The sequence below is a fragment of the Pogona vitticeps genome, chromosome 4 (genome assembly GCF_051106095.1).
Source record: "Pogona vitticeps strain Pit_001003342236 chromosome 4, PviZW2.1, whole genome shotgun sequence".
Classification (NCBI taxonomy): Eukaryota; Metazoa; Chordata; class Lepidosauria; order Squamata; family Agamidae; genus Pogona; species Pogona vitticeps.
In genome coordinates, this window is record NC_135786.1 from 105,182,479 (window position 1) to 105,210,119 (window position 27,641).

Consider the following 27,641-nt stretch of genomic DNA (forward strand, 5'->3'; position numbering starts at 1 on the left):
CACTCGTGTCCGCTCAAATAGCAGCTAAGAGAATCACTCTTGTTATTTTTAGCTCTGTTTATATTTTGATTTTTAAAAAAGGTATTTAATTATTGCTACTTCCAAAATAGAGTTCATTGAAGGCTGGCAGAGGCTGTATTGGGAAAACACTGGCATATGGCAGTGTGTCTTGTAATATTTTTATCACCACTCTTGGACTTCTGCTGCAGGTCTTTGTTACATTCTTACCCTCAGATGTCCCTCCAGGTGATACTGAGGACTTACAGAATGAATGTATAAGCTTCATGATCCATTGATAGGCATGAAAACCTTTAGATGCCACTTTTCTGGGGATGGGGGGGATAAAGAAAAAACTGCATGAAAACCAAGTTAGAGCAGAAACGACTTTTAGTTTTTTCAGCCACAGGCTCAATCAACCAAGATGCACAAAGTAATCAAAGCATTGATCATTTTGTTACAGGGCCCCACTTATTTCTTCATTTTCAGAGGGCAATACTGGTGCCAAAACGGCATCTCCTACACAGTGCTGGATTTATGCACATGTGAGCTACTCTGTAAAGCCTCAAATTATTATTATTATTGTTTATTGCATTGCCCCCCCTCTGTTCCACTACAAAGTAGCTTGGAAATAGCATAAAACAGAAAGAAAATAAATCCTAGCAAATAGGAAACAGATTTAAACATAAAAACGATAAAATTAGTCCATTAATCAATCTATAAACAAGATACCTAAAACCATCCAAATAAATATTACACATTAGGATAGGATTAAAATGAGACAGGAAATTCCTGGGCTTTAAAGGTCAAAATTGTGTGTGTTCTGTGCCATCAAGTCTGAACTGACTTATAGCAACTTTAATAAGGCTCACAAGGTAAGTGAGATGTTTAAGGAATGGTTTTATCAATTCCACTCCCTAAGTGGACCTAACCTTGCTGCAAATATCATTTCCAACGACCATGCTGGCGTCAATGCTTAGACCTTGTGCATGAAAGGCCAGTAAGCTTCTAGTCTCTTGCTTACACGCAGTGAATTTGTCCTGCCTTTTGGTTTATTTTGCATTCCCCCTGCATGTAGATCCAGTCTCACCATCCTGGTTTACACGTTCTATTTCTCAGTTAATAGACTGGATGGTTTTGAGGGTGTAAACTGCTTGAGGTACTATTTTTCTTACGGTCCTGCTTTGATCTGTGTCCTGAAGATGATCAAAATGCCTGACAGTAGTCCCAGGCCCACTCTCGGCCCCATGTAAGAACTAAGACCTTGTGGACAGTCATCTAGTTATCCATCTTTCACTCCCCCTGAAATCTTTTCAATTCCTCATGAAGTTTTTTAAATCACTAGTGGAAAATCCAAAGGGTGCAGTGGAAACTTAAATTAAAACTTGTTTTCGGAACACAGAATGAATACTGAGGAAGACAACAAAACTATGCTTACTTTCCTTATATTTCCAAGCTTGATTATATAGCCTATAGTGAAGCCATCGGACACATCTACACTGGCCCTTTTTCATGCAGGCAGGTGTAGTCTAAATAGGGCCAATTGAAGCTGGGGATTGAGGAGAAGAAATTATATGCCATTTGGTGTGATCCTCATGTCCAAATGGCATTGCCCTCCCACCCCAGAATAAAGAGGCGAGACGCAGGCAATGAGGTAAACTAGGGCCACACTTTATTTAAAACACATGTAGATTCTTGCCCACAGAAAATCAGGGGCCTGTGGTAGTGCAGGAACAGGTTTGGAGCTGAGGTCTCATGGGACCCCCCCTCCCCAATCTTATATGGGCGAGTCCCATGCCCTGTTGTTGCGCAGTCCTTATGACCGCATGACCCCAGCCGGCGAAATATCAAGCCCTGCTGGGCCTGTAAGTCCCTGCTGTTTGGCGTCCCTCAGCCTGGCGGAGGCCCCAGCCCGTCCTTCCTTCCTGCACTGTAATCTCACAATCCACAGGGCCTCGAGGTCAGATGTGCTATCACTTCCATTGTACTCCCTGGGCACTCACCGATCCTCATTCCTTCCGCACTACCTGCCATGGAATAGGCTAGCCTAGCTATGCCCATTTCCCCCCACTAAGCTGAGAAACTCGGCACACAGGCCCCTGTACAAATCGTTCAATAATATTTGTAATCCCATCTCTGATAAATGAACCCCATCGCCTCTGTACAATTCCGACCAGTCCAAATGGATGTCCGGGTGTCCAATTACTGATCCCAACCTGTTAATAACCACCTTGCATACTGCCTTGTTGGTTTCCTACATGCCCTATTTAAACATGTGATGGAACAAATAACTTTATGCAGCCCTTCGCTGTTTCAAATACACTTCCAATGCCCTAACAGGGCATATTTCCTTGACATAACATGTCCCTAGTGTGATGTTTGTCCTGCTCCCAGACTGGTCTTTTTAACATCTGTATATATTCAGCTGTATTCTAGTTGCTACCAATGCCACATCTGCTAGCTGTGATGTGTCACTTTTGCCTGACGCAACCACCTTGCTGACCCTCAATGTTCCAAAGAATGTTAATAGCATGTCTGCATGAAGAAAAGACGCTTCATACGCATCCGTATGTATGATACCTGAGGTCTGACTAAATCAGGAGTAAATGGGGCCATATCGTCTGGTGTCCTAACCTTTTCTCTTCTCCAACCTTCAATCATTATATGTATTTTCGGGGCAGCTGATGAATCTGCAATCCCATTGCTTTTGCCTGGAATGCCAATGGTGACATTTTTTCTTAAATAGCACTAGGTGTTAGCCCTTCCCAAATAAACAACTGCAGTATTAGTTTAATTGTTGACTGGTATAGGCCATATCAGCTCCAGACCCTCATTAATTCTGAATTCCTTAAATTCTTCGCAGGCCATAGAATAACCCCATGAAGTATTTGGGGTGAGTGCCAATCCTATCGCTGTCAGGGCCTCCCTCTTCCAATTAGCCATGCCTCTTGAGGAAAGACTTCAGGATACCTGAAAGCTCCTGGAGCCAATGCCCTGAACCACTCAATCTGTCTAAAGTGTGCACAACAATGTTATGTTGCAAGATGTGCAGAATAAATGCCTGAACTAGCCTCATCACCATCTCAAATCTTGAAGATAAGGTGTTTATGACATGTATCACTGCCAAAATAACATACCAAAATCTAATAACCGAGTTTTCCCATTCGTCTATCCACAACCATAGGGGTCCAAAAATGGGAAAGAACTTGAGGAAAGTTAGGTCTCTTGTTAAACCTGTGGTCTGCCATTCCTCCAACCAACTCCCAGAACACCAGCATCCCAAATTATATGCTAAATTCTGCTAACCTGACTGCATTGCCTGCACCCAGCTGCATCACCTTTCATACCTTTTGGGCATGAAAGGTGGTGAATGAGTCTGAATTCCCCGGGACCTTCTTGGGTACTAAAATGAAAGGTGACATCCTGAGATGAGGCACCACCAAACTAAAAAACTGATAACAAATAAGCAGCATCGGCTCTCTGCAGATATCTAGCCAGCAAACCTGCCAGCACATCAGATTTAATTGGGCTGGGCTCCCTTTTGCTGCAGCTGCAGATCCGTCAGGCTTCTTTGTCACCATTTTGATCCCTACTGCCTTCATTGAAACATCGGGAACTAGCATGGTATCCCCCCAAGTGGAGCAGTTGTGTTTATAGTGGCCATACTTCCTATAGCAGGCCCGTTGTGAGCCGAACTCCCAGCAGCAGGCAGGGTCGAACCACCTGTCCCTCCACTGCATGGGGATTGTTAATTTGCTCTGACTTTCTAATGAGGTGATCACTGTCGAATCTACTGCCCTGAACTGGCCAGGTAGGCATGATGGCTTGAAGCCATAACCTGAGGTGTGGTTCATCCCTTTGCGTGTTTGCATGTATGGACACTCTCATACAGATTCTGAACGTATAAGAGCACAAATGCCCCTGAAAGTCCACATATGCTCTAAATAAGGTCTAGGTACTGGACCAATGATTGAACATTGTTGTGCCATAGTTGTGCCTTGACTATGATTCCAGAGGAAATCAGGAAACCTGGCAACGTTAGCCCATGAACATTCAAGTTTAGCATCATCTTCCTCTCCAGCCCTTGGAGTCCACTATCTGATTCAGTAATTCAAATACACCTACATAATGACCCCTACAACTCTGCTCTTTTGTAGCTGGCATCAGATGATCACCTAATAGGAGGGAATAGTCTCCACATGTCAGGGACCTGAGGGGGTACAGTATTATACCCTGTATCTAGAACAGAGAGGTAAGGCCATACACCTACCCCGGTGGATACCCGGGGTAGGCGTATGGTGCAGAAAGATGATGGAGGGTAAGATGCCCTTCAGAGACTGGCACAGGGCCCTGGATGTGATCCTAACCCCCAAGGCCATACCACCCTGCCCCTACTGTTGTCTGATGCGACAGGGAGTTCACCTGACTTGAGCTAGGATCATGACATGGCTCATTGTGGCTGTCTCCCCCTCTGGCCTGGCATGTGCTGTCACATGTTGCCTCTGGACTTCCCTCTTTGCTGGTAGCTCAGGTAGGTGTTCCGCCAGTGGATCATCTGCGGCTGCCAGCCACCACTCCCATGAGGCTCGTCACTTCTGTTGCACCCTGTACATTGCCCTCTCATGCTGCAAAGTGAGATAAAAGATTGTTAGCCAGTGCTTTGAGCTTAGCACGCCTTGTGCCATGGATTCTCTTGCTGAACGCCTAGGCTGTTCCCCAACCGTGGCCCATTCTGTTTGCTCTGCCCTTTGTTATCCAAAGCAGTTTTCTTCGTCCGAAGCTCTTCTCAAACTGGGAAGCCCTCCCCATCTGATGGTGATTATACTGACTAGGCACCCTGCACTCACAGGCTGCTTTCCTGTACTCTCACCCTGACCTTTTTAGGACCTATGGTGCTACAATCCTCAAGGGCTCACCAAATTGGTTATGAGCTCATGCTTGGCCAACCACTGTATGCCCCTGCCTCTGTGTTTGTGAAGCACACTCACTATTATTATTATTATTATTATTATTATTATTATTATTATTATTATTATTATTATTATTATTATTATTATTATTATTATTATTATTATTATTATTATTATTATTATTATTATTATTATTATTATCAGCATCAGCGTCAGCATCATCATCATCATCATCAGCAGCAGCATCAGTAGTAGTAGTAGTAGTACAGTGGTGCCTCGCTAGATGATGTTAATCTGTTCCATTGAAATCGCTGTCTTGTGAAAACATTGTCTAGCAAAAAGCGTTCCCCCATTGGAATGCATTGAAACCCGTTTAATGTGTTCCAATGGAAAAAATGGTTGTTGTCCATCGCCCATAGGGAAGCCATTTTGCGAAGCGCCGATCAGCTGTAAAAATCGTCATCTTGCAAAAAAACGGTCCGCGAAGCACGGACCAAATCATCGTCCAGCAAAATCCCCCATAGGAAAAAACGGTTTGTGAATTGCTATAGCGATCGCAAAAAGTCAACATCTAGCGAAAAAAACATTTTGTGGGGTAATAATCTTTCGAGGTACCACTGTAGTAGTAGTGTTATGGTACAATTGTTCCCCAAGTCAACTAGAGATTCACACTGGCACAACTATATTCATATGAACTGTGGCAGTGAGTTGCTACCAATTATCAGGCTGCCTTTTTCATATCTAGTTGCATGCCAATTGCATGACTTGGGGCATAACCACAACTGTAAGCAAAAACATATTTCGTGTAATAGTGTAGTACTATATTATATTGTATTATCTTAATTTGTGTTATATATTTGTTTATTTTTAATTTATTTATTTTTATGTATTAGTTAGAAAATGCCCTTTTCTTATCCCAAAGTCTTGTTCTTTTTATAAATTTATAAATGTATATATACGTACACACACACACACACACACACACACACACACACACACACACACACACACACACACACATCTATCATAAGATGAAGGTGACACTGTTAGGTTGAGTGGAATCCTAGCAGTGTCACCTTCATCTTATGATTTAGTTCACATTTCCTTTCTTTTAAATCTCTATAAAGTTGTTTTCTTTTCAACAAGGGGGGAGGGACAAAACCATCAGCGAGCCCTAAATTCACCCCTCCCACACCGCAGAGGCAATACCCCTTGATGAATTACGTTCTCTCTCTTAATTAATTTCTTTTTATGTCTCTTAATTAATTTCTTTTATTGTTGTTGTTGTCCTCGCTGTTGCTGTTCCTTTCCCCCTTTAATTAACTCTCTCTCTCTTTTAAAATAAATTATATGCCCTTGGCAACGGGCCCGCTGAGGATCAGGTTGATCCTTAACAACATTCAAACCTTGGGGAGTGCAGATGCGGCGCCCTTTCCCCCGTTGTTGATCCTCAGCGCGCTGTTGCACAGTTGAAATTCCCACAGCAGAACGAGCCCTCTGCTGCAGGAAATGAAAGCCTTGGAAGAGGCTACACGCGTGGTGGAGCTTCCTTTTAGGGACACTCCACCCCAGGGTAACTAATGGGAGCTCGCATCTCGCGTTACTCCTGGGAGGGAAGGCAAAGGCGCCCCACTCTGCTATGATGCTGGCAGAGCCAACATATTGATCTCAAGTGATCCTGTTTCTGGTATCTTGCAAGTTTGTGCAGAGCAATAGTTTGGGAGAAAGGGATGGGAGGGGGGGGGTAGGTTCAACTATGGCTGGGAATGGCAGGCAGCAGAGGTGGAGAGAAAAAAAGAGGCAAACTACACGTGGTGGTAAAAGGGGAGAAAAAGCAGCCAATCACTGGCCAACAGCAGACAGATACCCATCTGCTCTTTGCACTCCCCTTTAGCTATGCTGAGTTTGGAGAAGCGGAGGCAAGCAGGGGAAGGCAGAAAGAAAGGAGTGGGACAAGCAGAGAATGGGTGTGTGCAATCTCCCACCATTCCCCCTTGATCTCGCCAGTGGAGACAAAAGGGATACCCCCTTTTGCATCTTGTGTTGTGCACAAATGCACACACAAGCACATAAAGAAGAGTCAGAGATTGCTTGTAGGGCACAAATCAGATTTAAAAGGGTGCCCATATCCAAACAGGAGGTCACTGTTGCTGTGGATCTACACACACACTTTCATTCACACTTTGCCTTCCAGTTGCACTTGTCTTTTCTGCCTCTTTTTTGGTTCATAACGGAGAAAACTCCCCATAGTCTAAAGTTGTTCATCTTCAGTTATATAGCATTTGTTCACTAGATGGCAGACTTTCCCCATTTCTGTAATTTTTAGACTTCCAGCATGATGTACTACTAAAAAAAGAGATTATTTTGCTTCAAGAAAATAAATACTTTTTGCAGGAAAAGAAACACTTCGTTCAAACTGTTATTTGCTTTTGGAAAATGAAATATGGGCAGTTTTCTCACAAATTATGATCATCTAGCAAAGCATTTTTAGAAAAAGTGTGTCAAATCATTTGTAAATATTTGTCAAAAGACAAAGTGTAGGAAAACCATTGCAAATGACATTATAAAACATTTTACTAATTATAGTTAGCTAGTCATAATCACAAACTAAGAAATTGTTTTACTTTGGGTGCATCAAATTTTCCCGAAGGGGTGCTCAGAAATCTTGTTCTGATATTTATGGAGTATAATCAGGAAATGTCTGTATTTTGATGGGCATAACTGGCCAACAAAATGCTATTTAGGGATGGTTCCAAGTCTTCAGTGCCTTGGCCTGGTCTTATTTATCCTGGCTTTAGCATTACTTACTAGCAATTGAATAATAACACACCACGACTCAGGATAAACTCCTTACAAATAAATTAACATTGATTACATAGATTATTCTTGTGTGTTATGTAAAGTTCCCCTGACAAATGAAACTGATGTGAATGCGGTTCACTTGGAGCAGTCTTGTAAGACACACATTTGTGTGGTTGAAACATCCCTTTTATATATAAACCACACAAATTGTGTGTCTTACAAGAAATACATATATATGTATTTATGAACTTGCGTACGTATGTATATGTTTGTGGAATACACTTGTAAACACAGATTGTGCAATACAACTGTTATTTATGTATATTCAGAAATAAATACTACTCAGTTGTGGGACTTACTCTCTGATATGAACAGTTGCATCTTAATAAAAGTATTTAACTGTTCTGAGAGGTTATTCTTTGAAAACTAAAACAAAGTTTTATTTTTAATAATTGATAGGTTTTTTTTACAGTTGTATAAATAAAGAATGGAGCATGTAAGCTAGGCACCAGAGACAGCATCTATAATAAGACAGATAATCCAGTGCCAAGGTTTATAGACACTTAATTGCTACATAGCCTTTCCATTTTGTATTAATCATTCCACAAGAGTGCAGTCTCACCTAACAGATGAAGTGCTGTCATTACTGCAAGTAAACCTGAAGGGGATCTATTCCATATATTTTCATCGGTTTATGGTATTGCAGAGTATTAAATTTCTGATAAAATTATCTTTTTGCTACACAGTAGAAGCACAGAGATCCACAAAGAATATCTACAAGTTCCCCACACTCTACCCCTTTCTCATTAAGTGGCACTTAAAGTCTCAGGGATTCCCAATGTGATGTAGTGAATAGAGTGACAGGCCAAGACTCTGGAAAATAGGATTCAAATCCCCACTCAGCAATGGAAACACTGGGGGAGTCAAACTAGTAAAACCACTCCTTAAATATCTTACTTATCTTGAAAACTCTATTAAGGTTGCTATAAGTCAGTTCTGATTTGATGGCACATAACACACAATAATTTTCTCTGAGACATTGGTAGGAAAAAAAATAAAAAAGGTGCTTTCTTTACTGCACATTTACTAGCAACCAAATGAAAAGATCAACAGCAATGAACAATTGCCACCAACTAACAAAATAAAGAGGGATATAACACTCAACAGAGAGATGGGTCTCCCATGGCTACTGTAGATCATCTTGATTGTTGCCATTCGGACAGCCCTTCGCTATATAAAGCTTGGCATCATTTATTTTCTCCTGGCAATGCAGGCATGGCATTCAGAATCAATATCAGGCCATTTAATTTATTTATTTTATTTTAAATATTTCTATTCCGCCTTTCTTCCCAAAAGGGACCAAGGAGGCTTACATCACTAAAACAACATTTAAAAGCTAGAACAGTAAGTATACAAATATTTAAAAATAATTAAACTAGGGCTATGTTATTCTCTGATAATAGAGGGACGTGGTGGCACTGTGGGTTAAACCGCAGAAGCCTCTGTGCTGCAAAGTCAAAAGACCTGCAGTCGTAAGATCGAATCCACATGACTGAGTGAGCTCCCATCGCTTGTCCCAGCTCCTGCCAACCTACAGTTTGAAAGCATGTAAAAATGTGAGTAGATAAATAGGTACCAATTTGATGGGAAGGTAATGGCATTTCATGTCTAGTCACGCTGGCCATGTGACCACAGAAACTGTCTAAGGACAAACGCTGGCTCTACGGCTTGGAGACGGGGATGAGCACTGCCCCCTAGAGTCAAGACACAACTGAACTAAATGTCAAGGGGGACCTTTACCTATGTTATTCTCTGGAGTTCTGAATCATGGATACAGAAGCAAAATAACCCATATTTATAAATGAAGGGTTTTAAAAGAATTGAATTCCATACACTCTGTTCTTTATATTGCATACAAAACCAGGATGTTTCTGGTACACGAAGTCCAGTGGCTGCTCCATGTACAGCTCCTTTGCAATTCATCCATATAGAAATGCAGCCTTGGCATCTAGGTGCTTGATTTGCATCTTTCTGGAGGCTGCCACACTCTGGAGTATTCTTATTTTGGTTGTTGTGGGTTTTTCGGGCTCTTTATTTATTTATTTATTGGACTTATATACCGCCCCATAGCGCTACAAGCACTCTCCAGGCGGTTTACAATTTAATTATACAGGCTACACATTGCCCCCCCAGCAAGCTGGGTACTCATTTTACTGACCTCGGAAGGATGGAAGGCTGAGTCAACCTTGAGCCGGCTACCTGGGATTTGAACCCCAGGTCGTGAGCACAGTTTTAGCTGCAGTACAGCGTTTTAACCACTGCACCACAAGGCTCTTTGGCTGTGGCTGGCATCAGACCAGAGCACAGAGTGCTGTCCTCTGAAGATGCCAGCCACAGAGACTGGTGAAACATTAGGAAGAACAACCTTCAGAAAACGGCCAAAGAGCCTGAAAAACCCACAACATCCATTAGATCCCAGCCGTGAAAGCCTTCGCGAATACATATTCTTATTTTGCTGACAAAGAGGAGCAAAGGTTTCACTGAAGTCTTTTCCATATTTCTGTAGGGATGATTTTCAACTAGTCTTGCCCTGTAGTGCTCCATTTCTCTGTTTGCCCCTTGTTTCAGCTTGAATACCCACTGGTATACCCTATGGCTTCTTTAACTGATGGTAGCTTAGTAAGTGTCAATGTCTCATTCTTGTGCAGAGCTTCTATCTCTTCCTTTCTCCATCTGGTGGTTTCAGCTGCTGGCATCTACACTGTCTGTTTCCAGGTTGCTGGCTTCTTTATCTAACAACCTTGCAAGATAGGATAGGCAAGGAGCTATTAGACAGCAATGAATGGCTGCTTCCGTAGCATCTTGTGGCATAAGACCTTCTTCCAGTTCAGCAGCCTTGTCATCTCCATCTTGTCCTCTTCTCTTGGTGTACTACTCTCAGTTTGTGTGTCATTGCCTTCCTGCTTCATATCTGGCTCAAGTTATGGAGAAGTTAGTACAAGTATATCTAGAAGATGTTCAACCTATTAGTCATTTCTTTTTTTCTTTTTCTTTTTTTTCCTTTTTTCTTTTTTGTTCAGCTTTCTTTTATTCATCAAAATGAACCACATCTCTTACACTGATTTCACCTCTTTTTAAACTTGTCATTTCATATCCTTTGCTCCCAGGAGCCCAGCCAAGCAAAACAATCTGTTCTAGACTCCAGTTTGTGCCTTCAAAACTCTCATATATTTATACACTTGGTAGTCTGTCATGACATAGCTTAAGTGGTGTTTTTTGTGGTTCCTTTGGTTGGTAATCTGTTCTGGGTATATGTTGCTTTCATGATTGCATCATCCCCAAAATTTGTTTGGCTGGTTTGCATCCACAAACATGCATTTTGTCATTTTCCAGGAGAGATCTCAGCTTTCTTTCAGCTATTCCATTCTGCTCAGAAAGTGTGAGGAACAGTTTTCCTGTGCAAAGTGCCTTGTTCCTCAGGGAAAACATATGTGTGATGCAATATGCCCTCACCACTATTACCCAATTGGAGTGTCTTGGGTTTTCTTTCAAATTTGTTGCTCACTATGGCCACATCTGTAGCATATCATGTGTCTTAATCTTCTCCTTTATCAGATGGGTGGCACAGTATGTCTAGAAATCATCCACAAATATTAGGATATATCTCATGTCCCAGTAATGAGATATAGAGTGGCCCACCCAAGTCACTTTGTATCAACACACTGGTGCTTCTTCTCTCAGTCCTTGGCAGGAATGAGGGCCTAACACTATTTTATATGATACAGCTTATGCACCTGGTTTTGTTGGTTGCATCATGATAACTATAGCAAGTTTTCGGTTTTGTAGCTCTATAATTGTTTTTGGACCTCTGTGTATGAAACAATGATGCCACAGCTGCATGCTGTTACCATCTTCTCTCTGAGCTTGCACTATGTTGATCTATTGCTGTTCATCTAAAATACTCAGTTCATAGAGTCCATTAGATTTAACTGCTTGAAAATATATTTTCACCATCTTTCATTACTGTACAGTGTCCATTTTCAAAATGTATACAAAACTTTTTTTCATACAAAGCTGATGCACTTAATGTGCTGCATTGTAATTCAAGGAAAAAAATTTTTTTTATCACTTACACTATTCTCACTTACTTCAGCAGGCAGGTCACATTGCAAAATGGCAGTCCCTTTTCATTCAGTTTTCATGGAATCATCATTAAGCCACTTGAATATATCTACTAGATCTTTATAAAGAAACTTTTTTGATGTGTAAAATGAATGGTACGCCCTGAGTGAATGATCAAGTAATTTGATTCCTGTTTACAATTATGGGCCATACATGCTTTCTGTTTAACTTCCCTTTGTCTCTCTGTTTGGGTCAGTCTGTACACATTTTCTGTGATTCCTTTTTCTTTTGATTTAAAATTAGTACAGCTTCTATTGGTTGAGGAATCTCTTAGCAATCGGCAATCCTTTGCATGGGTCCTATTTTTCCAAAGGTCCGTCACCTGCAAGTTTGGCTGTGAAATGTGTCCCTTTCCCACTGAGCATGAGATATGATCCATTTTCATTTGATATCTCATAGGAGCCTTTTTGGTCTATGCACTCTTCCCTCAGACAACTCAAACACTCTTGGAAACAGCTATTTGCTGTACAAGGTAGATACAAAAACATCAAAACATTTACACAGCAACACTGTGAGAATCCCATTTTCTATCTCTCAGTCAGTTCAAAGCCAGTAAAACTTAAATTGACAAACACTGTTAACAGAGCAGAAATGCACTTTTCACAATCTTGTTTGTTGTTAAGATGGAGCCATACAAGTCCCCCACCCATGCCTCTGATTTAAAGCTGGAAAATACCATAGGATTTCTGAAGTGCTTCTATCATTTCTTTGGTAATTTTGCAACCTTTAATTCATATTATCTATTTATCTGAGTATCTTTGTGAAATTATTCTTTTTCCTATGGAATCCTCATCTTCATAGTTAGCTTTGAGTTGTGCATCTGTCGGTCTTTGTAAACAACCATTAAAGCTCTTTGGTTATATTGCATGCTCTTCTCATTGAAATAAGACATTATTGACTCTGGAAGTTTTTTTAAAAGCCTTTCTGTGATCATTTTTCCTCTTTCTCTTTCTGAACAAGTTTGGTTAGGAATCTCAGAAGGAAGCACAACTATTTCTCTTCAGTTATGAGCTGATTTCAGTAGAATTTGTGGGTTGGGAGGATAAAAACATCAGAAACATGTTGAAGGAACAACAAAGTCTCCCAAATACTTGTTAGCTATCTGTCTCTCTGGTCTCTGGGCTCATAACCTGTTGCAGAGTTTTGAATTTCTGATAAAATTCTCTTTTGTTTACATATTAGCAATCAGAGATCCACTGAGGAGAATAGCTACTAGTTCCCCAGAGTCCATCTATTAACTGGCACTTAAAGTTTCAATAACTTACTCAGATTCATTCATAGGAAAAATAATAAAACATCTTTCTTTACTTATAGTTGCTTAAAATTATAGACTTGTTTATATCAATTCCTTGACTGCACATATACTAGGAACTAACCAAAGAGATCAACAGCAACAAACAACAGTCAGCAACAAACATAAACATGGAACAGAAACTCAGCAGAGAGGTGGGGATCTCTTGATTTTAAAAGCAGAAAGGAACAATTGAATGGTGCTGGATAAATAGACCATCACCTGAGCTCTGAAAAGCCCCTTCAATCATCCAAACTGCAAACAACATGCAATGTTTTAAATGAAACTCTGACATAGAGTTCTGTCTCTGGATTTATGTACTAGAGATTTATTGTCGTTGCTGTCAATGTTCACCTGAGTTTTCGGCTGAGAATTATTTCCCTTATCCCTGACATGTTAAGTTGCCAGTTTTGGATTAAGAAGGACTTGTGATCAAATTGTCAGTTTGACAGTTCCAACACTGGAAGGCCAACATCTTCCCCATGGTTTTAGAGGAGGCAATTTCCACTAAAGATTCTTACTGCATTTGCTTCAGTCATGGATCACAAATGTTTAATATAAATCATAATAGGAAATTATGTTGCATTTATTGAAAATAAATGACAGCAATCTATGTTATCCTTCCTGCAATAAAGAGAAACAGTGTGTCTGTGTTTCCTTTTGCACTTTAAATATTGAAGATATCTGTTCTCTACTTGTTAGGGTGAAAACCTTCTCATGGCAGCTTCTAGCATATCAATAGAGAATATACTCATAAATTTCAAACTCTATAAAACCACAGCACTAAATTTAATAATGAATAAAAACCAGCAATAACCATAAAAACATCTAGCCCAGTAAACAACACTAAAATCCTATAAATAATTACAGCTAAACTACATCATATATCCAGCAATACAATAAAACCTTTTAGGGAGGAAAAAGGGGAAAACAGAGCAGCTCTTACAGGCTCCTTGGACTACAGTGAAGGGATCAAGCATGCTCCAATTGACATGGCATTGCACATACATGGGGCTACAGCCAAAAGCATCATTTCCACAGTGATCAATCAGATATCATCATGACAGTTAAAGTACTAAATTATCCTGCTAAAGAATGCTTCTGACCAGTTACAACTTGGCCAGCTACTGTCTAAAAGAACTCCCAAAATACAGATTTCGTCCTTCAGGGAGAGCACAAGCCCATCTAAGATCAGATATGGACATTCATCCAGAGTATTCAATTTTTCTATACACAATACTTCTGTCTGGTCTGGATTAAGCCTCAGCTTGTTCACTATCAGCCATACCAAACCAGCTCCAGATACATCAAGTACATCAAATACAAGAGATGCGGTGTTCCTGTTATGGTGGTTGTGTTTAGTTGTTAAGTCATGTCTGACTCATCATGTTCCCATGGACCAAAGCACACCAGGCCCTCCTGTCTTCCATTGCCTCCCGGAGTTTGGTCAAATTCATGTTGGTCGCTTCGATGACACTCCAACCATACCTGAGATGAAAAACTCATTAGAGAGCTGCATTTATGTTACTGTATCATAATGAGAGAAGACTCTCTGGAAAAGACCCTGATGTTGAGAAAGTGTGAAGGCAAGAGGAGAAGGGGATGCCAGAGGACGAGATGGATGGACAGTGTCATTGAAGCTACCAACATGAATTTGACCAAACTCCAGGTGAGTAGTGTCGCGAACACGGGTTCGAAAACACACGTGTAAGCTTGGACAGAGAGCAATCAGGAGTTTGCACATGCTAAAATGGGCTGAAGAGTCCTAATTCAGCCAGCCATGCTACAACACTCCTTCTCACAGGTCTGCCCACATAAGAACACCCTGGTACTCTCAGATATTATTGTGAAAAGGTCAAGTGGGCTTTGTAGTCCTTAGACTTAACTTGCACCACTGACAGGACTCTAAGTAAGCTAGGCCGAGGCAGCACTCTCAGATGACCCTATGGCAAGTGTACTGTTCAGGAAACCAAATGAGTTTTATAATCTTTATTTTATTAAAGAAAAAGCATGTTACTAAGCCAAATTAAACCAAAACAAATAAACTAGCATTGTGCTGTTTAGTTACACAGATGTAGTGAGGCAAAGAAAATATGAAAAATAGAAAAGTATTCAAAAACCCAAAAAGCCATTAAGAAGAATAAAAACAATTCCAGTCCAGGAAATCATTAGTAAACAAAATAATCCAAGTAGGTTATGAAAAGGCTATAGTCCTCAGTGATCCTATAGAATAAAAACCCCTAAACAAAAGTAAAAATCCATTATATGTCCCATAGTCCTTAGAAAAGAAAAATCCAGTAAATATACCATAGTCCTTACAAAATTACAAGAGCATAGTCCATATGGAGTATTCCAAGAAAAGAAGTCCATAAAGAATATTCCATAGAACAGTCCATAGAAAATAGTCCATGCACAGTCCTTAGGTAAAATCCCATAAGTCCAAAAGTAATCCAGCAAAGCATAGAAACCAGTCCATGTAGGTAGTCCCAAATGGCTGAAGAATAGGTCACGAATCACTGAAAGGTCGGTCTTGGAAAGACAATGTCCATAGATAAAAAGTTCCTTTTTCAAGAGTAACTGGCAAGGGCCTAATGCACCTTCCCACGATGTCATCCAATCAGAGTTCGTTACTAGGCAAACAGTCCTGTTACATCACATGAATTCTTTCTCATACACAGCAGATGTTATTTGGGTTACGGTGGTTTATCAAAGAGTCACAACAATTCCCATCTATCTAATCACACAGAGTCCTTCTCAGGCCTTCAGAATAACATTCTCTCTGCTCGCCTAGAAAACAATTTGTCAGCATAGCACAGATACTATATACAAAGAAACAAAATGGAACCTCTCTGGCTCACTTCATAATTACAAAACCCATATGCCTTAAAAGATTTTAACTTAAAAACCCATCTCATCACAAGTAGCAGTGGAAGACAGGAAGGCCTGGTGTGCTCTGTTCCATGGGGTCATGACCAGTGGTGGGATTCAGCAGGCCAACAAACGGTTCTGCAGAACCAATAATACATTAGCTACCGGTTCTGTAGAACTGGTGCGAACCTGCTGAATCCCACCACTGGCCAGGATCAGTGGTGGGATTCAGCAGGCCAACAAACAGTTCTGCAGAACCAATAATACATTAGCTACCGGTTCTGTAGAACTGGTGCGAACCTGCTGAATCCCACCACTGGTCATGACGAGTCAGACATGAGTTAATGACTAAACAACAACAACATCATAATGCAACAATCTAAGATGTGTCATGTTGCTTATTCCTTTTCATGGAACTACTCTGCACCTTCAGTCTGATCTAATGGAACATCTGCTGTCTTATACCTTTCTCCCCTTCCACAGTATGACAATACAGATTTTATAATCATCCACATGTTTGCTCCAAAAACGTGCATTTGGGTGAACATTCAGAGCAGCCCATTTATAATACAAAAAGGACAGAGATAAAGGAAGAGATTTTATTGCTTCATATTATAAAATCAGCTTAGTTACGATTTGCCCATCAGTCATTATTTTCCATTTGTAATTTATTTATTTTAATTTATTTGTCTTATTTATCAGCTGCTTTTCTCCCAATAAGGGACTTAGGGCAACTGATTCTGCCAATGCTATGTCATGTCAGATCTCCTAGATGTTGTCTTAGAAGGCCTATAAAGGCTTTTTGAGGTCTATAAATGAATGTATATGTAAATATAAAGAAAATCTTAAATTGAGTGGTTATAAGGTATAATTCCTTCTGCTGTATTTGAAGTATTTCAAGTTGCTAATTCTACCATATTCAAACTTCTAAAAATTGAAATAGCTGTTTTTAAATCACAAAAAAAACCACTTTGAATGTCACTTAATGGCAAGCTATTCAAATTCTGTATTATGTCTGTACAAAAACTACTGTCAGATTCCGTCTGCTTTCTTTTGCTCCCCAGAACAATTCATTTAAAATTCTTTCCCACCAATTTCAGTTTTAAGACACTATTAAAAATTGTTAAAGCCTTGGGAGTTTTCCAGTTGATTGGAACGGAGCCAACATTTTATACATTTTAGAGAAATAATGAGTGTGATTTAAATTCCCCACACAGTTATAATTTTGCATCTTGAAAAAGTTGCTTCCTTTATAGCCAGTACAGGCTATTTAATGTGTGCACTAGTTTCTCTGAGTTTTCAACATGTTTTGCAGACCTGTTCCATTCCTGAGAATAAGTTATCAGCCACAGCTAAACTAATTACTGAACAGTACTTTCTCTGTCATATCATAATGTCATCCAAGCTACTATTTTGAAATTAATATATTGGTTCCCCGGCTCTCTGCAGGACATTCTTCTTATTATATAAGTAGCATGTTTCCTTCCCCCAAAAACTGACATTATTTCTTTTACAGTTAACTACATTTGGAGCCATAAGTAATTAAGTTCTGTATAAGTTACCAAATTTTATCTCGTCCAGCTGATATTATTGGATGAATAACTGTATTATCTCCTCATGGAAACATTTAGGTTGTTCTCCAGTCTCAGCATAATTACTGAATTAACTCACCCAGCCAACATGAGATTCATGCAGTTCAGGGCCAAAGACTGCTATTCTCTCGCTCTGTCAAAATTGGAGAAGGTAAGCAAATGTCTTCTACAATTAAGTTATAATTAATATACATTGTGTAGTACTTTTCATATAAAGTTGAAACAAATGGTTATATAAAGAAGCAAACTTGTTACCATCAGAGCAATCTAATTAAATGTGAAATAATGAATATTAATATAAGAGTAAAATTAAAAAGCAATAAAATGTCATCATTTGCAAATCTTTGACATTTACCAAATGCCTAGTTTCTACAATAAAATCCAAACGCAGTAATGGGTGATACCTTTATAGATGGCTAATAACTCATCATACAATAATTGAACTTTTTGTGGATTAAAACAGCACGTCATCAGGTTTGTACCAGTGTGAAGGACTTAAAGCCTAAGCTGTTACCATAGAAAAGCAACCAAACTCTTGACTTCCCCCTAAGAGACAAGCCTGGCAAAACCCATCTTGGCAAGAACTACTGGACTGAACATCTAAGAGCAAATGTCATGGCAAACCCCATCTTGCCATTGATGTTTTGACTTCAAGATCTGGACATTATGTTCTTCATGCTGACTCAAACCTGATGAGGTGATGTTTTATCCACAAAAGATCGTTTATTGTATGATGATTTATTAGTGGTCTATGAAGGTATGGCCTATTTTTGCATCTGAATTTTTAGACCACATGGCTATCTTTTACTTCAATGGAATTTTCTACAATAAGTAAATTTTCAAGGTGAAATTCAACTTCAAACTATCCATGTGCTTTAAAATTTAAATTTTGAATGCTTCTCTTTTTTGGCGTCTCTTGGGTTTTTTAGAGTTTCATAGGCTATAATTCTGAAGCTTTCTTAAGCTGTCAGTGGTTTAATATTAATTGACATCATATCCTCTCTGTCACATAATGTTAGATTTAAAAAAACCATCTGGGAGATATTAAATGCTAGTATTACATTAGCGATTTTCTAAGTATTTTCCAAAAAACCTTGTGTTCTCCTCAGAGGAAGGACCAGCAATCCTTGAATGACACTTCATATATCAGAATTGATCTTCCTCTAAGATATGCATTCAGTGAAATTATGTTTTTTATAAGGCGCTCTCAGTTCAAAAGCGATAATGGCCTACTGAGTGTACACTTTACAAAGTGCTCAGAACTCTGTTGTTGACAGTTTGTTGTTGAACCAGATTGACTTGTGAGTCTAAATTTGAAGTTTGATTTGTAAAGTTGCGCTTCAAAGGCAGGTTACACTTGTTATTGTTGCTGTTTTAAATGGACTGAAAGTTCTGCCAATGCATTTGTTATGCCTTAAAGACTGGACTATTTTATTGAACTTTTTTCTCCAACATCCAAATAATATTCCCTTTAAAGTGGTGCCTCGCTAGACAGTTACCCCGCATGACAGTTTTTTTTTTTTTTGGCTAGACATTGACTTTTTGCGATCACTATAGCGATTCGCAAAACAGTGATTCCTATGGGGGAATTTCGCTGGACAATGTTTGGTCTCTGCTTCGCAAACCGATTTTCGCTAGATGACGATTTTGGCAGCTTCCTCCGCGCTCGCAAAACAGGTGTTTTTGGGACCTAAGCTTCGCAAGACAGCGATTTAAACAGCTGATCAGCAGTTTGCAAAGCGGCTTTCCTATGGCCGATCTTCACTAGACAATGATGATTCTTCCCCATTGGAACACATTAAACAGGTTTCAATGCATTCCAATGGGGAAATGCTTTTTGCTAGACAATGATTTCGCTAAACAGCTATTTCAGTGGAACGGATTATCGTCGTCTAGTGAGGCACCACTGTATCTCTTTCCCCCCGTTTTTCACTTCATGACTTCCCATATCTTTTTGTCCTTCCCAAAATCAAGATTAATTCTGTTTATTTTTATTGTACAGGTGTGGTGGTTAGCACTGTAGCACTTCTCAATTGTTTTAACACTAGTATAGAATGTGAATAAGAAAAGCACATAGAAATGAAAGTGGAAGTTTGTGGGACACCAGCAAGTATAAGTAACTGAAAGTTGTGACTTGGCTGACACTACAATCAGGATTTAAACCTTTCTTTAATTTCAGTTGTATATTTTAAAATTACAGTGAAGATAATTGATAAGTGGAATTTGTATATACTATTAATTTTGTGAATATAGGACTGAGGTTTTTGGGGTAATATTTATATTCCCATTCACAAAGGTATACCAATGAAGGGAAAATCCCAGAAGCTGATTCCTTTTTTTCATCAGGTAACCGTTTCTCACTCAAGCACCAAAGCAATTGTCAGGGCTCTTTTTTAATTGTGAATGGCCTTGGTCACAAGAGGGTATCCTGTAGACCACAGTTCCCTAACCCCTAGTCTGCGGCCTGGGGCTGGTCCGTGGGCTTGCTGGAACCGGGCCATGGACATGAGTCTCCACCCCCGGGGGGTGTCACACTTGTGGGTGGGCATGTCATGCTCCTAACTGTTCCCCCAGCACCCATCGCTGTGCCCCTTCCCTGCAGAAAAGCCACCATGGGGCAGCCCGCCTGGGAAGCACCAACGGCCGGCCACCGGGCTTGGCGCCGCCCCACTCAGCCTGAGCAGCCGGGCAGGAGCGTGCATATAATCCTGCTGTTTCCTGCCTGGCTGACTCTTCTCAGGCAGGAAAGGTTGGCAGGGCCAGGCTGCACAGGGCGCTGCTGCTCGTCCGCTTCCAAGGTTCTGGGACGGTGGTTTCCCTATGGTGGCCGCTGCCACATCCCCCCAGTGTGGCTTGCCTTATGGGGACTCCCGTCGGAGCCTCGCTCCTGCCCTTGCAGTGGCAGCTCCATCACTCATGGTGGCCCTGCCCGGCAGCCCTTGCCTTCTCCTTCTCCAGCAGGGAAAGCATCCCCTGCCACCGGAGCCCCACTTCCTTTTCCGCTTGTTGGCTCATCTTGGCCTGCCTGTTTCTCCCCTCCCCTCCCGTGGGACTCCTGCTGGGTAGGAGCCCCTAGCTGCCCCCACCCAGCAGCCCTTGGCTCCCCCCAGGGCTGGCCAGAAGTTTCCAAAGAAGGCAGTGCTGCACACCAGGAGGGCTCACTGCCCTGGCTCGCTGTCCTGCCCTTCTGGCCAGCCCCGGGGGGAGCCAAGGGCTGCTGGTTGGGGGCGGCTAAGGGCTCCTACCCAGTGGGAGTCTGGGTGCCCCACAGGAGGGGAGGAGAGGGGAGAAAAGCAGGCAGGGAAGGGACTACTTCCAGCTACTGCTGGAGCCCTGACCCAAGGGCGGGCGAACGGGTGGCAGGAGCACAGAGAGGACTGAAGAGAATGAGCCTCTTGTGAAACACACAGTACCAAAAGCAGACAAACAAGCAAGCAAAAACCCACCACCATCGTCAGCAGCACAACTCTGCTTTCCTTCCTTTTCCCACCCCCACCCTACCCCAGCCCGACTGCCAGAGGAAACAGATGGGTAAACTCTGCTGGCTTGGCAAGGAGGAGGGTGCAGATAGAGAAGACCTCTTACCATTGCCCCTTTCAGGGGGTCATTTCCAATCCTCCCCCAGTGCATTACATGCTTTTGGGGGCAGGTGGGTTGGTTTGCCTCATCCTGGGGAAAAGCAAGCCCCTGTTGAGATAGTGCCCTGCATGGGCAGGGGAAGGAGCAGCCTGATGGAGGAAACAATGTGGCATGATGGCCTTCCCCTCTCCTCTCCACCTTCGCTGCAGTTGCTCGTGTTTTTTGGTTTGGGGAGAAGGTGCTTCCTAGTGGGTGGAGTGGGGGCTGACTGCTGCTGGCAGGCATGTATATTTCGGCTCCAGGTTGCAGCAGCAGCTGTGTGTTTCCCGGGACCTCTTGCCGCCACCGACCTTCTCCCCTCCCTCCCTGTGGCCAAGCCCTGGCTGAGGCAATGTCTGCCTGGAAGAGGTGGAGTTCTGGGAGAAAGGCGAGGAAGAGCTCCAGGTCCGAGGAGTAGGGCTGATGGAGGCCCGAGAGAACCTGCAGAGCTACCAAAGAGTAAACATTTCTCTCCCCCCCCCACTTCCCACACGGTTTCTGCTAAGTAATTCCAGCTGGAGGGAGAGTCCCCTCCTGACTTTCTTATCAAGCAGGAGGAGGAGGGTAGGAAGGATGCTGCCCTCTCCTTTTGTGTCTCACCCCAAGTGGCGCATGCTTGTACATGTGGTGAAAGAGGAGGGGAATGAGAGGAATTGACCGCATAAGGAAGGGATGGTGCTATTTAGTGGGAAACCTAAACTTTGTGTCCTTTGGCACAGCTTCGTGACACACCCCTCTGCAAGCGTGACAGCCCACCTGTGAGCATGACATGCACACTTGTGAGTGTGCGGGTGCTCCAGCCTTCAACTGGTCCGCGCATGGAGCTCATAGCCCCCAAAATGGTCCACGGACCAAAAATGGTTGGGGACCACTGCTGTAGACCATCTTGACTGCTGCCGTTAATATTGTCAATATTCGGGCTACTCTTTGCTATATAAAGCTCCTTTTTCCTTCTGGCAGTGCGGGAAATGCAATATTGTGCAGCAGTACTGAGCTATTTCCTGGTGTTTTCAATTGTGGAAACAAAAGCACACTATCCCACACTCATAAACAATTTTAAAACAACTGAATTGTATTGTCTGCTGGTATTACCAGCAACACAGCTTGAAACCTGATTTCCTGGATTTCTTGCTGTATCCTTATAAACAAACCCAAGCAGTCTGATAAGTTTAGGTGATATTCTCTGTGTTAAACCCATCTGGTTTTTCATACAATTAATTTAGGTTCTGATTTTCCAAAATGGAAAATACATTTGTACAGCTTGCCTGCTTAATTGTAGAACCAAATGTAATGTATGCTAAAGTAATTGCAAAATAGCAACTCTAATGTAATGCATTGACTATTGGTAAATTAATTGGCGGGGAAATAGTGAAGCTAATGTCCACTTTTAATGTATGTCCATTGATGTAAACAAGAATGAGAACATAAATTTCATTTGGAGTAGAAACGAAACATGCTATAATCAAGATACCTTTTTCATAATTGCCTTCATTGTACTTCATAAATGTAATAATATAGCACGTTGTCCTGTACTACTTTCTTGTTGCTACTTTTTATGTGCTGGAAACATTTATGAACCATACAGGAGGTAGAAGAAAATATTGACAACTGCTATGAATAAAGTTTCTTGATGTTCAGCACCTTTCATGGAGTTCTGGGAAGTGCTGTCTAGTAAAGAGTGACTCATGGTACCCACTGGATCAGTAGGAGTATTTCAAGAACATCTTTGTGACTGGTAATGTGTATCAATGAACACTTTCCCTTCTAATGGGTAGAGTAATGGAGTAATGATCAGCAATAACCCTTATAAAACTGTAGCATAGAAAGTGAGTGAGTGCTTCTTGACAGACGATGGTATGTGTGTAAATCTGGATGTGGATACCTGCACTCATTTAGACATAACAAATTATGTATAACATGCAATTACATTCATGTGTGCCCCAACTGTTTTATATTTCTTAATCAAAGCAGCTTTCAAAACCTTTAAGGAGAAGAACCGAGAGGGGCTAGTGGAAGCTTCCCATCCATTTCCTATTAACTTTGTCACTCATTCCTACTGAGTTTTTATGTTAAAAAATGTACTCCTAGCTCTGTTTCCCACCATCAAACCTGTGTTTTTGTCTTAATAGCAAACAAACATGCACCCTGGGATTATTATGAGTAGAGGAAAATGCCTGATGAACAAGAGTTTAGGCAGTTGCTGAACCTGTCCACATTGAGTATTTGTTCAACTTTCTTTGCGCCATGGTGCCAGCACTGTATCCAAGTATCCACCAATGCAGGCTGAAACTAGTGTTAATGGAATTGGGTTGGGGGAACTTGATTTCTAGGTTTTTTTAACAACTCCACTGGATAGTTATATGTTTTTGTTTTGTTTGCACCAGTGCAGGATCTGGTCATTTGGACCGTAGCAGTGCATTGTCCTATGCTGATCCATGAACTTTGTGGCCTTGTGTCATTTGATTGTGTTTCCTTCTGGGTGTTTTTCTGCTGATGAATCTTCACTCCTCCATGACTTGTGAACCGATAAAACAAGGAGGGAAGAGAGAAGAGGGTGAAGTTGACAGAGGGGATAGGCAAAAGGAAAGGTCAATCTATGTTGGGAGAGAGACTTCAGAGGAACAATTCTGATGTGTGTGGACAGATGGTACTGGGATAATCCATTGCATCATAGGACACCCAGCAACAAATAACTTCCCCATGTGTGGACACAAGGAGCAGGAAGACCTATTCAAATCTGTAACAAAAAAGAACAAGACAACCCCAGATTGGAGACAATACCACTGTGTGGATGAGCCTTTAATTTTCTGAGGATGCTCTTTGTTTGGCTTGGCTTGGCTTGGTTTGCCGAGATAATGCTTGGTAAGGAGACATGTTATGTCCTTGTGGATAATCTGTTTATGACCATATGTTGCTATCTGAATGGAACTAAAACTAGGAATGGGAAGAGTTAAATTTAAAAGCAGCAGAGTTGCAATTTTTCTCACTTTCCCTTCTCCAGTCTTGTTCTTCTTCTCTGTCTTACTCCATTGCTCTGCTTCACAGTCTGCCAGGAAATCACCTGCATAGTCATTTTGAAATTATGCCTGGTGACACAAGTTGCTGGCCTAAGATGGGGAAAACTGGTTGTTTATTAGCTGAGAAAGTGTCTCTTCCATGCAGAAGTAGTAGGTACAGTTGCTGCAGTGTTCCATGTATCTCACCTTTACTAGTCACCACAGCACATTTCTGCAGCTGGAACGCTATAGTTCAATAAGCATCTCAAAGTTCCCTTGTGGAAAATGAAATGAAATTAAAATTTTGAGAGGAAATGTTCTTTTGTGGGCTGGTGTATGAGCTGATTGTTAATTCCTGTGCATGGTTCCCCCTTACAAAGGGACTCTTAAAATGAGGCAGTTGCCTGCAAGCTAAAGCGTACAAACATACATGGAAAATTGACTTCATGGCTTAATGGACTTCTGAAGCAAGAAATCCCTGAGTCACAGGAGAACTCCATCTGCTGCTACAGCTGCAACTTCCCTTGTTTTTCTCTTTGGAAACAGCTAAGCAATCACAGTTGGCATCTGAACAAGCAAGAGCTTTTTGCTCAGCAGAAAAATATGAGGATGGACAATATGGCAGCCATATGCCCAGAGTCACATTCCATTCTTTCTAGATCCTCATAGAAATTAAAACTCAATGAAGTGACAACAGTGTGTTCTAAAATATACATATCCTGTGAGGGAATAGAGACTGAAAGATTTCATCAAAGGTGTAGGGAAATAGCATTGATTCACTGTGTCTTCTGAAGGCCTTTTTAAGATTGCAATCCAATGCATACTTAAAACTATTTAAAATCCCATTGTTTTTCAAGTGACTTAAGCAATCTAAGATGCAGCTCACAAAATCAAGTGGATTATTTCTTGATATTGCAGTCAGGGATGAACATATATGTATAATTGGACCTTATTTGCAGGGTTGCAGCCTGTCTGTTTCTTTTCCAGTTTACTGTGCTTTGCCTTTGGGTTAACAAGTTTTGCATCGATGATTTTCCAGCTTGGTTTTTAAATACCTGATAAGAACTCATTTCTATTAGTTTGTTTTAATGTATATAGGCCCTGAGCTAGTCTACTGTGGGCATGGCATCCAAAAACAGAGGGATCAGCATGAAGTCCATAATAAAGACTGGTTTTCCACATTCCTCCTCCCTGTGTATGCATTGACACTCTTTATGCCCAGATGGTTACAGGCATTTACCTCTGTGTGCATTCCATGTCCCTCTCTAACACACACACACACACACACACACAGAGAGAGAGAGAGAGAGAGAGAGAGATTACACCTGCAGAACCACTTACAGGATATGGTTTCTGTAATCCCACAACTTTGGGTTATGCCAGCGTAACTATGTAAGAGGATTTTGGCAACTTTATGTGGAATAGAGAGCATTTCTTCAGTGATCTTTTAAATTGCCAAGTATATGTCAATGGGCAAAATGAAGAAGGAAACATGGTCTACTATAGTCCAAAAATGCCATGAAATTTAAGGGGGAGTAGTGTGGCACTAGAGTTATAATATTAAATGCTACAATAAATTATATACAAAACAAGCAAAAAAAAAAGGTATTTGCAACTTGGTGAGATATAATATGGTTCTAATTTGAAATCAATTGATGAAGATTAATAGATGATTAATAGACTAATAAATAAAAAGCAGTTGTCTCTTTTCCTTAAAAATAAAATCCATAATATGTTCCCAACAATGCTTGTTCATGCATCTCCTTCTCACTTAACATTGCATTTTTGTCATTAAAACTGGATTTATTGTGTATTGGTTAGAGAAATTGAAGAATAAATTAAACATTGGCTCTTGTTTGCTGTAGTCCATTGTTAGCCTAAGGCATTCGGTCTCCAGTCTGTTGATTCTACTATATTTATTATTGCATTATAAAAGGCTTTTCTGCAAAGTAATTACAACAAAAAAGATCAAAAGCAGCAGCAACCAAAATGCATTAAAGGAAACATAGTCTTATGCAAATATTTAGTATTTCAATATACACACAAATAATTGTTATTAACTGAACATGAAAGCGCTTAGAGTTTTTTCTCCTGCTGTCTAGTTATGAAATGAAAAATATGCTCTTTATTAGTATCTATGAGCTGGCGGCATAGTTCAGTGAGTTGGAGCACTTGGCTGTAGAGGCAAGGACTGAGCTTTCCTCACTGTTCCTCCTGGAAGAAATGCCAGTCAAGATTACCTGGAACATTGGCTGATGGGATTACATGCCCTGCTACCTGTACACCTTGAGCAAGTTGCATGGTCCCAAAGCACTGCCAGAAAGAGGGTACTGGTAAACCACTTTTGAGTACATTATACTTAGAAAACTCAGATGCAAGAGTCACCCTAAGTTGGAATGAACTTAACAGGACATAGTCAACTAATTGAAATCAGTATATGTGAAGCAGAATAGTGACATATGTGTGACCATTTCTCAGTGTATCTGTTATACTTCTGATCTCCCTGCTGACTAAACAGATTTCTGTGCCTTATTTTAAAGGTAAATGTTCCCCATGACAATTTTTGTCCAGTCGTGTTCAACTCTAGGGGGCGGTGCTCATCCCCGTTTCCAAGCCATAGAGCCAGCGTTTTGTGCAAAGACAATCTTCCGTGGTCACATGGCCAGTGCGACTTAGACACGGAACGCTGTTACCTTCCCACCGAGGAGGTCCCTATTTATCTACTTGCATTTCCATTCTTTCGAACCGCTAGGTTGGCGGGAGCTGGGACAAGTGATGGGCGCTCACTCCGTCACGTGGATTCGATCTTACAACTGCTTGGTCTTCTGACCCTGCAGCACAGGCTTCTGTAGTTTAGCCCGCAGCGCCACCACATCCCCACCACGTGCCTTATTTTACCTTGTATATTACTTGTATAACGGGCCATAACCCATAAAATTTCTCCATTCCATCTTTGTGTTTTTGTTACATGGGCAAGGTCTACTCCTATGCAAAATATGTACAAAGTGCTGTGATTGATGCAAATCTCAATTAATGCTAACCTCAAATTCCTTCTATAAATGCTTGATACTCTATAGTACTCTTTACTAAGTTACATGTACAACCAATCCACTCTGTGACTCAGAAACCAATGTGTGTGTCATAATGTGAATTATATTTTTGATTTCTCATTACTTTGAATTCTGCAATATAGTTGTTGACTCAAGATCTTCACCAATATATGTTAATACATATACATATACATTTCATTTAGTTTTTTTATTAAAGTGTTTTTAAAAAATATGCAGATAAGCACATTTTGATGCAGGTTTTTAAAATCACAAATCAAAGTGAAAACAGGATTAAGTGGCTTTCTGAATTAATAAAAATAAAACTGACATAGACT

At 40.9% G+C, this 27,641-nt stretch overlaps 1 protein-coding gene across 4 annotated transcripts in view; it reads left to right on the plus strand.

Moving 5' to 3' along the window:
* Positions 1-27,641, plus strand: part of KCNT2 (potassium sodium-activated channel subfamily T member 2) — a 330,818-nt gene that overhangs the window by 283,967 nt on the left and 19,210 nt on the right. For all 4 annotated transcript variants that reach the window (XM_072998095.2, XM_078392307.1, XM_072998093.2 and 1 more), the window contains one exon: positions 17,682-17,793. In XM_072998095.2, coding sequence (XP_072854196.1) covers positions 17,682-17,793 — 112 coding nt within the window. The remainder of the gene's footprint in view (positions 1-17,681; positions 17,794-27,641) is intronic.